Source organism: Lycium barbarum, chromosome 6 (assembly GCF_019175385.1).
Source record: "Lycium barbarum isolate Lr01 chromosome 6, ASM1917538v2, whole genome shotgun sequence".
Classification (NCBI taxonomy): Eukaryota; Viridiplantae; Streptophyta; class Magnoliopsida; order Solanales; family Solanaceae; genus Lycium; species Lycium barbarum.
In genome coordinates this window covers 106,154,988-106,170,427 of record NC_083342.1, presented here as the reverse complement: position 1 = coordinate 106,170,427, position 15,440 = coordinate 106,154,988, and the positions used below count along the sequence as shown (strand labels likewise).

At 35.2% G+C, this 15,440-nt stretch overlaps 2 protein-coding genes across 3 annotated transcripts; both read left to right on the top strand.

The window, feature by feature from the left end:
• Positions 1 to 2,772: 2,772 nt before the first annotated feature.
• On the top strand, positions 2,773 to 5,288 carry LOC132645247 (small ribosomal subunit protein eS24z). The gene is made up of 5 exons (XM_060362129.1): positions 2,773 to 2,930; positions 3,766 to 3,807; positions 3,912 to 4,082; positions 4,794 to 4,880; positions 4,973 to 5,288. Exons 1-5 carry the CDS (start codon positions 2,859 to 2,861, stop codon positions 5,000 to 5,002), a joined length of 402 nt encoding a protein of 133 aa, XP_060218112.1. The 5' UTR covers positions 2,773 to 2,858; the 3' UTR covers positions 5,003 to 5,288.
• Positions 5,289 to 8,798: 3,510 nt separating this feature from the next.
• Positions 8,799 to 14,721, top strand: LOC132645246 (guanosine deaminase). 2 transcript variants are annotated; one of them, XM_060362128.1, is made up of 5 exons: positions 8,799 to 8,956; positions 10,216 to 10,275; positions 10,806 to 10,996; positions 14,112 to 14,216; positions 14,327 to 14,721. In XM_060362128.1, the coding sequence occupies exons 1-5, from the start codon at positions 8,941 to 8,943 to the stop codon at positions 14,513 to 14,515; spliced, it is 561 nt and encodes a 186-aa protein (XP_060218111.1). In that variant the 5' UTR covers positions 8,799 to 8,940; the 3' UTR covers positions 14,516 to 14,721. The 2 variants fall into 2 exon arrangements, with proteins under 2 accessions (XP_060218111.1, XP_060218110.1); XM_060362127.1 differs by lacking the exon at positions 8,799 to 8,956 and adding an exon at positions 9,231 to 9,288.
• The last annotated feature ends 719 nt before the right edge of the window (positions 14,722 to 15,440 follow it).

Genomic DNA, 15,440 nt, shown 5'->3' with positions numbered 1-15,440 from the left:
AAAATGCACTATTTTATTTATTCCCTCCCTATGGTGTAAGTGCATTATTCTGTAACAGTGTGTGGAGGTTGAGTATATAAACTCTTAATGAAATTCTGTAGCTCATATGAGTGGGGTGCTAAATTACAGAAGCATCCTTGACAGATTTCACCTATGTGAGTGTGGAAGTAGGCCGCTTCCTATGAGAATTGGGCTCGTTCTCAAAAGCACTCGTGAAACCGGGATAGCACAAGGCCGCAATGTGCTGGCTGTGAAAGCTCATGTCAGCACCTTGATTATTATGTGTGAGCAATAATTCTTTATTTCCCTTAAGCAGTTATAGTTCAAGTCTGAGACCACTACTGCTCTGGAGTAAAGATTATTGTTTTACTAAGTGGAGGTTCAATGCAGAGCACACCTTCATTACGCATAATAATCTACCTTCAGCTGGTAAACTCTCTTGTATAATATTAAATTGAGTGAGGGATTGATAGGTCATTTGAGCATTTTAATATTATTTAATTGACATGTTAAAGTGTCTCATTTTCTTCCTTTGACCATGTCACTCACGTTGGTAGCATTAAGAGGCATTGAATGGTACGTTTTGTTGCTGCATTCACATTCTAATCCTTTTTTGTTTGTGGCCATTAAGAAGCAATGAATGGTCTGTTTCTTACCTTCACGTTCTGGTGGAAAAATGAGGCCATAAGTTTATTTGTAACTCATTTCTCCATTATCACATTAACTTACCCACATTCTTCTTGTAACTTATGTAATCTCTAAATGATAATTCTTCCAGTTATCTACCTACTTTACTATCCTATTCATATCAAATTAATTCAAGGATGATTTTCCTAGCTATAAATAGTTAGTCATCCTTAACTTGTAGAGGGTGGAGGAAAATATATACTTTGGAGAGTTCTTAAAAAGTGGGGAAAGTAAAAAAGAGAGTTTATTAGTTGAAGGAAGGTGTTCTTCTTTTTTGTGGAACTTTGGACTCAACATTTTGTCCAGAGTTTGTTGAGTTGTACGACGTTATCGGGCTGTTGTATTCCGGAGGGGACAAGTCAGAAAGATTACTGCTGGACCGGTAGATTTGCTGCAGTGGGCTTGAATCTCCTTAAAGAGAGCGAGATATCCGTGCCTCAGCCGAAGATATTTTTATTTCTTCATTTTATTTTTCAATTGTAATTGTAATTTCATTGTATTATCACCAACAATATATATATATAGCATTATATTGTTGTATATATATATATATATATATATATAGCATGAAATATTTGTTAGAATTAATGACTCTTGTGGTAGTTCTTCTCCATAGTGAAGTTTACGGGATGGGCATGAATTTCTTCCATCTAGTGTTTTAAAAGGTGCTTCTGTAGCGAGGCGTACCAAAAACGCAGCGAGGCATACAGGAGGGGCGTTCACCTAGGCGTAAGCCCCGAGAGCGTTTACAAATTTGAGCCAAAATTGCTTAATATTAAAAAAAAAAGTTAAATATCCAGTAATTAACTCATAGTAAATTCTCAAACTAAATATCTCAAAAAGTCAAAAGTTTTTTCTAATCGTTTATCCTAATTTCATTAGCTTTTCTCATTGTTGTTTACGGAGTAACATATACACTTTACACCTTTGTATGCAAAGTAAACTACAAAGTAAAGAGTTTTGTCCTCCAAATCTTACTATCTTCCATGTTTGCATTTTCCTTCTTTATGCTTTATTTTCTTCAAGATTTTTTTAGCATTCTTCAATTTATCTTTTTCAAGATAGTTTTTAGTTTTAGAATTTCTTTTGATATCACTCTAGTTTAGATAATGTTTTGAAGACTCTACTCTAGCTATTTGTATTATAATGAGTATTAATTTGTATCTAGTTTTAGGTTTTAAAATAATAACTTTATATTATTGTCAATTTTGTCTTTGAATTATTAGGACAAAGTATCATTTTGTCAACTCTAATTATGTTTCATTATAGTCCTGTTATTATGTAATGCATCTTTACATTCACTTTTTCAAGATATTTTTAATAAGGGACAAGGGTAAAAAATATCCCTCTACTTTGGAAAAAGGGGTAAAAATATCTTCCAAACTTATTTTGAGTCAAAAATACCCCTCTCATCCTTAAAGTTTTCAAATATACCCATGTCTTGACGGAAATTATCCCCCCAAATAACCCTAAATCTTTTTTTTTAAACCCGCTCCATCATTTAAACCCGACCCAACTAAATAATAATTCATAAAATCCCCTTATTTCCCCAATACGTAGGTATTTTACTTAGCCGATGGAGTCCGTCGGTCTTTGTGTTCCGAGACACTATTTTCTGACATTATCAAGTCTGTAGGTTTTTCCTCTGTTTTTACCTATAACCGACTGATGTCCGTCGGTTTTATCCTGAGGTATTTGACCTTTTCTTTAGTAATGCGTACACCCAAATGTGAGTTCTCGGTAGTTTTTTCATAGTTCTCGTCAAATCTAACAAACAGAGTTCGATGAATATTTTCTCGGAGACTAAAAGTGTTAACATTTGGCGAACTTAAAGGACCAAAATTGTTAAGTGCATACTTAAGGGACTATTTTTAACCAACCTTCATAATTGAGGGACCATTTTTATTAACTTGTGACAAACTTAAAGGATCAAAATCGTTAAGTACATAGTTAAAGGACTATTTTGAACCTACTCTCTCATAATTAAGGGACCATTTATGTCCTTTTCTCACCCGGACCATGATACCCAAGAACCAAATTAGGGCACTTATCATATACTAGTATATAAACTCTAGGGTTTTTAGTTCTTCTCCCCTCTCTCTCTCTCTCTGCTGCATACATCGCTACTGCCTTTGTCTCTCTTTTGCCCTAAAGAGACAGCTAAGCTAAGCATGGCGGACAAGGCAGTCACCATCCGTACTCGCAAGTTCATGACCAACAGACTTCTCGCCAGGAAACAATTCGTAAGCCTTTTTAACTATCTCTTTATGGGTATCCATTAATTTGAAGACTTTTAAGATCTGATGTTAGGTATTAACCCCAGTAAAAGAAATTATCTTGCATTTTTGAATTAATCATCTCATTTTAAGGTAGACAGGACTTAGATGGGAAGGTACGGTAGAAGTTTAGTAGGTAGCTGAGTATTGTCGCACCCCGTGGAAGAGGGGGTTAGCCTCCCCCTTTCCTCTTTTCCCTTTAGTACTAGTATTCAGTACTATCTGTTGTTGTATTTATTTTGTATCTTGCTATTTTGATGTCTCGTTTCTTATAATCCTGCGAGTGGTAAGGTATGCTTACATCCTAGCCTCCTTCGAACTTTAAGGTAGTAGTGTTGGTACCCAAAAGAACCCATATAGGCTATAATTACTGGTGGGAGTAATGTTTAGTCATGTTGGTACACCTGCATTGGGTTGTGATTTGTATGTCGTTAGAAGATGTTGAGAAACTTGAAATGTTGAATATTAGAATCTGACGGGTTTTAACATAGAGGAATGGATAGTGCGGATTTATTCCGACCCAGCTTGTTTTGGATTGAGGCGATGTAGTAGTTAGTATTGCTGCTTTCTATCTAATAAATGTGATGAGAAGTTGGTACACCTGCATTGGGTCGTGATTTTATGTCATTATAAAATGTTAAGAGACTCGAAATGTTGAATATTAGAATGGAATGGGTCCAACTATAGAGGAATGGATTGTGAGGATTCATGCCGAACCAGCTAGTTTTAAATTGAGGTAGTGGGGTTGATATTGCTGCGCTCTATGGATTAAAAGTGACGATAAATGCTTTTATTTTTGCAGGTTATTGATGTACTTCATCCTGGAAGAGCCAATGTCTCAAAAGTAAGCTGTTAATTTTGTTGATGTTTCTTGTGTGCTTTTGAAGTTCATGTTTGGGAGGATCTTTTGGGATGTGTGGCTGATTAATGTTTATTGCTAATGTGAAGGCTGAGCTGAAGGAGAAGTTGGCTAGGATGTATGAAGTGAAGGACCCGAATGCTATTTTTGTTTTCAAATTCCGTACACATTTTGGAGGTGGGAAATCAACAGGATTTGGTTTGATTTATGACTCTGTTGAAAATGCCAAGAAGTACGAGCCAAAGTATAGGCTCATCAGGGTAAGTTAGTCTTTCAGATTTTGTATGCTTGAGATGGTCTGAACTCGTTATGTTTTTCCTCCAGTGGATAAATTTACACTTTGACCAGCTTAATCTACAAAATAGACTTATGACTTCATCTAATCTAAGGACCCATACTGAGCTTGTCCATGTACTATGACCATTTTAACCTCTTTCTCAACGATGTTGACTGATTCCACTTGTAGTTTATTTGAATTATTTCAAAGCTGTCCACACAGTATCTTTTTCATTGGGTACACTGAATCATTCAGGAAAATTCTGACCACTCAAAGTAGGAACAGAAAACTTTCTAAATCACTGGCAATATCAAGTCACACTGTTATTTTGCTGAGTTCAATTCTGAATAGTTGTAATTACAATATTTGGTTCGAAATTTTTAGTGATAAGAGTTGTTTCCATGTGAATTAAGTATGATGTTGAAATCCTTCATTTAGTGAAGCTAATCAGATAATTTTAAGGTGAGTCAATAAGGACAAATGATTTGAAGAGTACATAAATATTGTTTCCAACTTGTAGAAAACTAAATAGGAAAAGAGCAGTCTCCCTTTTTTCTAATAAAAGTGGAAGTCGTTTTACAGTCTGCTTGCATGTGTGCAGAATTTTATGCTCTTGCATGTTAGGTGCACCTTCTTGCTGATACAACTTTACTACTTGGATTCTCACAATTAGTTCAATGCTTTTGTATTGCAGAATGGGCTTGACACTAAGGTTGAGAAGTCTAGGAAACAAATGAAGGAAAGGAAAAACAGGGCCAAGAAGATCCGTGGTGTAAAGAAGGTGCGTCATCTTTACTGTTTTAGTTCGTTGTTCTCTTTTCTGTATCATTGTGTTTTTTACCATTTGTTTTTGCTGCTGTTTGTTTGATGCAGACCAAGGCTGGTGATGCAAAGAAGAAATAAGTCTTGTGCAAACAAAAAAATCTCATTTCGGGATTCTTTAGGTGGCCTTGTATTTTTCTTTTGGTGTTGTTTGAGCCATTATTTACTGTTGATTTTGTCTTGACTTTGGCGCAATTCAGTTTTGTTTTTCCCTAGGAACATCTTATGGAGGGCTTAGAGTACTTGAGAGTTCTCATTAGTTAGTGTTGCCTATTACTTGATAACTATTATTCTAGTAGAGTTCTTATCTGCAGTGGAAGTTTGTTTTGATTAACTTTAAATGGTAAAGTTATTTCGGTTCTATTAATTTGTTTCAGCCGCTACTTTTAAATGGTAGAGTTCTTATCGACGGAGTTCTATAGTGGTAGTATAACACCTTAGAAGTTCTCTGTATCCTTTATAAGTACAACAAGTATTCTGATTCAAATCGAATGTTGTGTGTGTTATCATCTCTTTTGCTAAACCTATATTGCTTGAAAAATCATCGAAGTTATTGCGGATAGTGTTGATATCTTCTCTTTAAAACCACAAAACGCTTGTTCCTTTGATGATTAAAAATAGTTCTATATTCTTTTCTCTAGATATATTAAAGCTATGTATGAGCTATTAATTATCCAATTGCAGATATAAACACACATGCTTCAAGAGACATGCGCATCAATTCCACGGCATTGTCTTGTGGTGTTAATACATATAGTTTTGATTGGTAATGCATATTTTCTATCATGTCACCAATTTTAGACATAATGGATGACTCATATATTGCTTGCTTATATATATATATATATAAATGTATTTATGTATGTATGTCGAAGATATCAATATTTTTAACTACCACAGGAGGTAACCGAAGTCTTGTGGTTATTAAGAGAAAATTCTAGTATTATTCGCAAACGGTTTACAAATACTTCCATGAGGTTCTTGAAGCAAAGATAAAGTTTGCAAAAGAAATGATAGCACATACAACGCTCAATTCGAATATCGATATTCCTTCTGACGAAGAATTTTTCAAGATATTATTTGTTATATTGTCATTACAGAACTTCATAAGAGAGCAATAGGTCTAGTTGATGAGTAAATGTTTCCATGCAGTTGGTCCAGCCAATCAACAAACCGTTTACAAATGAAGAGTAAAGGTGAAAGTGTTATATAAAGGATAAAACATCATAAGGCGTTCTAACAGAGATGGAATCTGGGGAATAACTTTTCTTTAATTTGAGTAATTATTATAAGTGTTCACATGGATAATGTAGCGAGCATTACTGAAATTCTGTCTATACTCTATTTTCTTAATATTTTTATGTTAAAGTCTTATCGCCTTTACCCACTTCATAGGTGTAAGTTTTATCACTTAGAGATATTGAAGAGTAACACGTCTTTTTTTATCCCTATCCTTTCCAAATTTTCTTCAGGCGTTAGACCAAAAAGCTGAAATTGAAAAAATGTTAAAAGTTGTGGTTGAACAATGATCTAACGAGTCTTTAATAATGTATTTTATTTTTGTGCTAATAAACAGACATATTTGGAAATTTCAAAATAAGTATTAGCCACAATCGAATAATGTGATGGAATAATGGCGATTCTTTCATCCTTATAATCAGAAATTTCAGACGAGAGTTGCCTTAACAATTAGGTTTGGAGCACTCTTTCATGGGAAAATTAAAACCCTCTATAGTAGACTCTCTACAACGCAAAATTGAATTAAATCAGTAAGTAGCCGACAAGAAAATAGTTAGCTGTTCAGCAAGATACTTATTTTAAACATGAAAAACATTGTTTTTATGTATTTCTAGGTGTAGATTCTGTTACAAGAAGAACTCCAATATAATTATCTTTTATTCTCAAAACATGTATTGATTCACTCCTTTTTTTCCCCTTTCAAAATTGGCGGATGTTCCCAAGGAACAAATCACCCCCTATTTTAACTAAATTCGGGTTAAACTTAAAAACCAACTTCTTGGCAACTTAATTAGTTGAACTGAATGGACATTGTTACTTGTGAGATCATTTCAAAATTAATACATTCTGAGCCTAATGAAAAAAGAAAAAACAATTCTCTTTTCTAGTACAAGAATTGAAGAACCAAATATTGGATTTGGAACATTAGCGGTAACCAGTTGAAGTCGCAATCCAAGCCCAAATAGTGTTGTCCCCTCATGCAGTTTTACTCCGACTTGATTAAGTTATTGGAAGTCTTGTTAATACGTTGAAAACATGTGCATCTATCAATTTATCGGAGGATATTAATAACTCAGTTGGTTGGCTGTCTCAATTTTTATTTTGTTGGTGAGTGTTTCATTCCCACTTTGTAATTTCCTCGCCCATTTCCCCTTCCCTTACCTAAATGAAAAGAATAAAAAAAAAATCGATCACTTTATTCGTTTTACCGTCAATAAAACAGACAAGATTAAAGTAAGATGTGCGAGGCCCGGACGTAGCTTATCCATTCTGAAGTGATAACATTTACACATATTTCTGATTGTGTAAATTTGATTCTCTCCCCCTTCTCATTTTGTCTTCATCCATGATCCACCTACTAACTTAAATAATGTATTAGGAAAATTATAGATGAAGGTCTAGAAATTTCCAGAAATGTGAACTTTTTTTCGGTCGTACTCCCTCCATTCACTTTTACTTATCCATTATGTTTTAAATATATTTTCATTTTTATTTGTTACTTTAACATATGAAGAAAAAAATTATGTTTTATGCACTTAGTATTAATTACTTATTCGCCAAATTATTTCTCAAAGTCATATCTATTGATATGGTATTGTGATAAAATACTCATAGTATTAATTATTGTTCCTTAAAAGATGTGTAAAGTCCAAACAGGACAAATAAAAGTGTACGGAGAAAGTATTTCAAAGTTAGTACTTATATTATTATCATTAGCAGATTATCTTACATTTATTTTTGTTATTAACAAAATTCTACCGTAAAATTATAAATTCATATATCTAATTCTTTTTTTTTTTTTTAAAAAAAGCCTAAATTAGATAGACGGTAATATTAGATAAAAAGAAATTAAACAGTGATTAAAGTTATTCAATGTTGAATAATAAAACAAGAAATTTGATTCTTTTCCCCAAAATTAAATTTGCATACTTTGGAAACAGAGAATAAAAAAGATGCTCCTTTCGTTCCATAAAAGTTGTTTTTTAGGCTTTTTATTTTTTTTCAAAATAAGTGGTGCTCTAGAATTTTAAAAATATTTTGGACAGATTCTTCCAAAATTGATCTTATTTAAATAATCAAAATTCATTAACTATCTTTTTTTTTTTCAAGAATACTTAAGGGTAAATTAGTAAAAAACTTTTAACTTTCTAGAAGTGAGCAATTTCTTAAGAGGTACGCATAAGCTAAAAGAATCGCTTATTATGGGACGGAGGGAGTAAGAAGTAGCCTTTGTTAAAAGAGATTTTATTCCTAATGTAGAATATTTAGTGCGAATTTAATTTTAATGACCTAACACGTATTCCAAATATACCAGACAAGAAGAATAGCACGTTTCCCACGTAATTCTCTAATCTTGTAGGAAACGTCCAAGAAATTTTTTGGTCACTGTCCACCGCTTTTTAGTTGTATGTTATACAGTGAATCCAATAAAAAAGGGAATCCTGTTTATTTTTCCCACCTCTTTTTTTTTTTTTTTCCTCAGCCAATCACTAAGTCTCTTTTTTTCTCTTCATAAATCTCTCTTTTTCTTTTGCAGTCTTAATTATATGTGAAAAAAATAATACGTGGTTCATTTTTGACTTTGCTAGTTGCCACTTTTCCACGTTTAATCCTATCTATCTATATACATCTACTATCTGTCAATAATAATACTCAATATCTATAAATATACATCTCTTTCATTCTTCCCTTCCCCAACCAACTAACTCATTTATTTCTCTTTTCTATCAGTATCCATTTGCCCAAATTGCTTTTCTTTGCATCTGAAATTTCGATTCACCATGGATGAAGCAAAGGGTAAGTCATTCATATATACATTGGATATTTAGTTTTTTTCTTGTTGGGTACAATTTTGATTCATGTGGGGATTCGTTTTATTTTCCCATTGTCTGTTTTTCAGTTTTTTTTGGCTAATCTTGGATCTTCAATGTGTTTTTGTTAATGGGGTTTGGTTATTTTTTTTGTTGGTTGATATTTGGGTGTGATCTGGTCTTTGGGTTTTGTGAGTTGACTGAATAAAAGTTTAGCATTTTTTGTAGTTGGGAGTTGGGACCAGTTGAATTGCGATCCGTGCATTTTGTTTTGAATGTCACTGAAAAATTCACAGAATTCGTACTATTTGACATTAGGTTAGTTGTACACTAGAATGTGCATATTGGTGTTGTACATGTCTATTATGATTCTCTAAATTAATCCTAATTATGTTCATGGGACCATGGTGTATTTGCTTTGAACTTGTTTTGCTACCATGTCGGGTTGTTTCCATGGTGTATTTGCTTTGAACATGTTTTGCTACATTGTTTCCAGTGGCGGATCCAGGATTTTCATCCAGGAGTGTTCGGAAAAAAAAAGCTAAATATACACTGTAATTTTTTACCGAGGGTGTTCAAAAGTTAATATATGCACATAAATACTTTGCCGAGGGTGTTCGCTCACTTACACGTAGATACGCCCCTGGTTGTTTCCTAGTTTTATTGCCTGTTTGGCCAAGCTTATTTTCCCAAAAAGTGTTTTTTTTCTTTCCAATGAGTGCTTATTTTAAAAAGATGAGGTTTTTGACTGAGCTATTGGGAAAAAATAAGTGCTTCTGGAGAGTAGCAGAAACTATTTTTTAAAAGCTAAAAAAAGTAGCTTTTGTCCAAATACACTTTTGAGAAAAATACACTTAGAAGTACTTTTTAAAAGCTTGGCCAAACAGCAATTGCTGCTCAAAAGTTTGGCCAATAAATTTAAGAAGTGTTTCTTAAATGGCCAAACACAAAGTGCTTTTCGCCAATTGTACTTTTTTGAAAAGCACTTGTCAAAATAAGCTAATTTTAGAAGCTTGGACAAACAAGCTATTAGCCTCCAATGGTGTATTCCTAGTGCTTTATGTGCACCCTATGAGCTCAATGGAAGCATGATTTGTCTTTTTTTATTTTGTCTAAGGGTGGAAAAGTGTTAGACCCCCATCTTGGTGCAGTCTTATTTTGGTGTTTTAATACTTGGAATTTTCAGTTTTCAAATCTGTTTGTATTAGTTAAGTTTTTTTCTAACTTCTTGTCTTCATTGAGCAGTTGTTGAAGCTAAGGAGGGAACTATCTCTGTAGCCACTGCATTTGCTGGTCACCAAGAAGGTAAATCTGAAATTTACCGGTTCCTGTATAGTCTTTGCTGTCAATATCTTACACATTAAACTAGCATGAAACTAATAAAAATGTTTGTATACTATTACTTACACGCATTGAAATGACCTTAACTAATTAGTAAATGTTGTTGAGATATGTCTCGTTTATCCTCTCTACCTTTCTGCATCTTAAATAGTATTCGCTTTAAGTGAAATGTCTCTTCTTTGTGCACTCTCTTTATCTATTTTACTTATAATCAGATGGACATGCATCTTACAAGATGGCCCTTTGAATTAACTTATTTGAATTCTTGCTTATATATTTTACTGTTCTGGATTATTTGCTCCCGGAAGTCTTGTTGTTACTAAGTGATTCAGTTATAGCAGGAAGAATGTGAATGATCTAATATTTGACTGTCTTTTGGGAAAGAGTGTATCAACAGTGTATATTTGAGTAAAACGTTAAATTCTTTTCTTAAAAAAAGAAAAAGAAAAAGAATAAATATTAAACTTCTCTTCGTCCTCCGGGATATCCACCAGCTGTACGGGATAGAGACCACAAATTCTTGACACAAGCAGTTGAAGAAGCTTATAAAGGTGTAGAAAGTGGAGATGGAGGCCCATTTGGTGCAGTTGTTGTTTGTAATGATGAAGTAGTTGTTAGCTGCCACAACATGGTTCATAAGCATACTGACCCTACAGCTCATGCAGAGGTTACAGCAATACGAGAGGTTAGTGTTCTTACTCCGTGATTTGTTCTGCTCTATGAGATTCTTGGATCCGCTTGCAATAATATGCTGCAGGCAGCATGTTGTTGGAGTTGACTACTGTCATTTTTCTTTTTGAGTTGTTTTTCCAATCCATTCTTCATGTTCAATTGTCTGATGGCTCTGTTTGCTGATTCTGTAGTTCCAAGTCCTAGTCAAAGTAGTTTATGAGGTAGTCTACCTTTGTACCATGATTGCCTATTTTCTGGAACAGTTTCACCTTATAATCCTTGGGCTTGTAGAATCAATTAGCTGTTCTTGCCAATATTGTGACCCTCTGTCATATCAAGCTACTCTGTAATACTGGCACAACAAGTATTGTTATGCTATGTTTTTTATGTTGCGTCGACTCTCCAAAATTGTTGCTGCATCCATATTTGATCCTCCAAAAATGCACTACTTTGGAGGATCTGACACGCACCCGGCGATGTAGACCGCGGTATTTCGGGCCAACTTTTGCGCTCAAGTATTTCCACGGGGTACCTGCTACCTCCACCAGCACAAATTAAGGGTAACTTCGTTCACCAAGGCTTGGACTAATGGGAGAAACCATCTGTAATTTACCTCTGCTGGAATTTGAACCTGATACCTCATGGTTTTCAACGCACTTCATTGACCACCAGGAGTCTAGGTGTCTTCACTGTTTTGCTCTTTTTTTTGCCCAACTTTATTTGCGTCCTCATTTTCTATTGCTACAATATGACATTGTATCCAAGGTTTATCTCCTTACAGCGAAGAATCTATTTAACACACGTGTTTTAGCTGTCAATATGTTCTCTCATTGAGGATTTTTTATTCCTCAATTCTATATTGCTACAATATGACATTATATCCAAGGTTTATCTTCCTACAATGAAGAATATATTTAACAGACATGTGGTTAGCTGTCAATTCTTCTTCCATTTGGGGATTCAAAAATTAGCTTGGGAAGTTATGCTTCTGTAGCTTACCATCCTTGCACTGCAACAAACTATTATATCTTTGTCCCAAGTTTTGATAATCTAATTGATTGGACGGGTATTCTTGGTAGCCAGTTGGTTAGCTAAAGTGGAGACCTACGGTGAAGAAAAAAGTCAATATTTTGAAAATTTATGTTATGGTACTCTTCTTATTGTGAAATACTGGAGTAGAAGTTGAGGTATGTAGAAAGCTCCACAGACCCTTCTAAGAAAGAAGACACAGTGCTGGGATAAACCAAAACAGAATGCAGGATAGTAAGTTGTGCCCGAGGGATTATATTGTATGTCGCATGCATCATTTCTATAGTACATGTCAACAATTTGATCTTCTCAATTTTCTGCCCCTCTTTCCCCCTTCTTGAACTAGATGTTTTTTCAGAGAAACCACTTCTTAACCCATTGGTGGAAGGAGATAAAAGGCCCAAGAAACTTGTGTGCTGTTTTGGTGCTGGAGTTTAATGGACAGCAGAATTGCAATTGAAAGAGTAATTTCCTCACCAATAACTGCTGTTAGACATTAGTATTGCAGGGTAGGTCTACCATAGCCTTTCCAAACATCCCTTTTAGATCACTGGACTCCTTGCCCCCTTATGGTATGACACTTAACACATTCAGTCTAGGATTTTGCAAGAGGCAGCAGTCTAGGATGTTGCAAGAGGGAGCAACAATATTGTAGCATGAACAGAACAAAGTGATTGGCTACTTTGGATTGGCCAGCTCTCACAAAGATATAAAAGAGATTCAGTTAATCAACTGCTACTTAATAGGATTACCAAATAAAGCCGGGGTCTACAATATGAATCCTCTAAAATCATTCCTTTCTATCGGGGCCTAACAATGAATTCATTGCCATGATGGTTCATTAGAATTTTACTATCTTTATTCTGTTTGTCAACTTACTGACCCTTCTCCTTTATTCGGATACTTTTGGTCTTTTGGTCGGAGGTGGTGTGGGGGGGGGGGGGGGGTTTCTCATGGTGAGGATCCCTCATCTTACTACTTCCCATCCTTTATAGCATGTCAAGCATAGTAGGATGTGGAGGGGTTGGGTGAAATTGCCCCACCCACTACCTTCTTTTATGGCATAAGCTATGTCAACATATCGTGGCTTTACAGCAGCTAAAGTTTTTTTTTTTTTTTTTGATAATGGTGGTTTGCAGGGCATCTTGTGCGCACCTCGACTAAACACCTATTAGAGTTCATGGATACTCATTATTTTGCACCTTTGTTTCTTAGGTTGGATACGTCGTTTAATTAGCAGCTCATGGAAAAAAGTAGTTGGAGAAGAAAATGAATACAAGTCAGTGATAGGGTTACTATAGAGCCCAAACTTCTCCAATGGTGGCCTTTGGTATGGTGCTGGGTATGAACACATAACAGAACCGTGAAATGACTTTGGGTTGAGATATCCTCTTCATTACTATTTCTTTTTCTTCACGCATACCTGATGCCTTTCACTGGAACTCTGGGACCCAGGGATGTGATTTTTTTTGTCAGTTCGCCTGTATAATTTTGAATGACTAGTCAACTTCCCCTGCTGGTATTTGTTTGGAGTCTTGAGCAATGAAGTGGCGATGTCTTTTTATGTTGGGTTTGCTACTTCTCATGAGCTTTGTTTTTGTTATTCCTTTTTATGGTTCTCTCTCCATTAGGCAAGTTTTCTGGTGAAAATGAAATACTGACTACTTTGAGTAGCAAACGTGTGATAAATCAACTGACATCTCCACTTAGTGAGCAGTGGAATGATGTCAAGATGTTCTCATCTTATACCTTTAGAGATGCTTAGATTAAAAAATAAGTGCAAGCACTGGTGCATCAGATCTCTCTAATCAACAAACGGGAGACATTGAGGTTAGGATAAAGTTAGTTGACTAATTATAAGATACCTGTTGAACAATGAAGTAGCCCTGTATTGTCAGGGTCATTTATGAAAATGCATTAGTAGACAGAGAAGTGGTCAAGCATCGCCTGTCATGTGATATAGACATAATTCTACTCATCTATTTTATGGAACTGCAAGTTATGTGTTAAAGTATATTCTCAACCCCCTATTCACAAGTTGTGTTCAAGTATTTTTCTCGCTCCTGTTCTCTTGCTCATCGGTTTTAATACATCTTCAGGCATGTAAGAAGCTCAATCGAATTGAGCTTGCAGATTGTGAGATATATGCTTCTTGTGAGCCCTGTCCGATGTGCTTTGGTGCTATCCATCTATCACGCATCAAGGTGTATATTTGTGCTTTCGACACTTTACCCTTATGTTATACTTTTTAAACTGAAATGTATCCTTGTCGTTTCAACAATGCTGATGCGTCTACCTTATGTTCTATGCACAGAGGTTGGTGTATGGAGCCAAAGCTGAAGCTGCAATTGCTATTGGCTTTGATGATTTCATTGCCGATGCTCTCAGAGGGACTGGATTTTATCAGAAAGCTCAGTTAGAGATCAAGCAGGCTGATGGTAAGGGAGCCCTTATAGCCGAGCAAGTATTTGAGAAGACCAAAGAGAAGTTCCCCATCTATTGAGAGAAGAAGCAAATCATAAGGGGGAAGAAAACTACAGCTATCTGATTTCATTACTGATCCTGATGTTGATAAACTAATTATGCTTTCTCTGAATAATATTTCGAAGACACATTTTCTCAAATTGTACGTATCTATTGAACTGAACACGTGGAAACCAGTCGAGCGGACAAACCTCTTATTTTTAGTAAATAATAATTCTTCAAGAAGTTGAGGTACTCTCAGATGGGTAGAAAGGGAAAGGACTCGAGGGCCTGTTCTTCGAAGGATGGGGGGTTTTGTTGTCAACTGGTGTAAACTAAAATTCCCTGCTGATGCTATCTCATTAAAATTCTGATGCAAATAGGTCTGTATTTGGAGAAATATGGGCAAAGTCTCTTCTGGGAAGAAGAGTAAAATCTATAAGGAAGGATGTAATGTACTAATTTCGAAGTGGGAATATAGATGCCAGCCAATAATACTACGATTCCATGTGTTGTCGGACCCTTTTAAATTATTGCATTTAGTAGATACTACGCAAGTGGGATATCATTTTTAAAGAGTTCGGGCAACATAACATAAGACCTCCATTCCATTATACAAGTGCGATATCATTTTATAGGACCTCCATTCCATAATGGTAATGGATGCAAAGCTAGAAAGCAATTGATTACAACCGAGGGTAAAACAAAGGGATCTGGCAAGTGATAGCTTGTCGAGCTTAGGGGAGAAAATATTCAAGTATGTTCCTGCAAACCCCACATTTATATTCCTACTCGTCCATGTTTCTTCTTTGATTGCCTACAAACAGGAGTTCTAGGCAAGTAGTCAAATATGATCCTGCCAACCATACGTGGATCGATCTGGTTTCACCGCATATTGCATATAGAAAACGAAAGAAGCAGCGGAAAAAGAAAAAACATGAAAAGAAAAAAAGAACGCCGCGAAT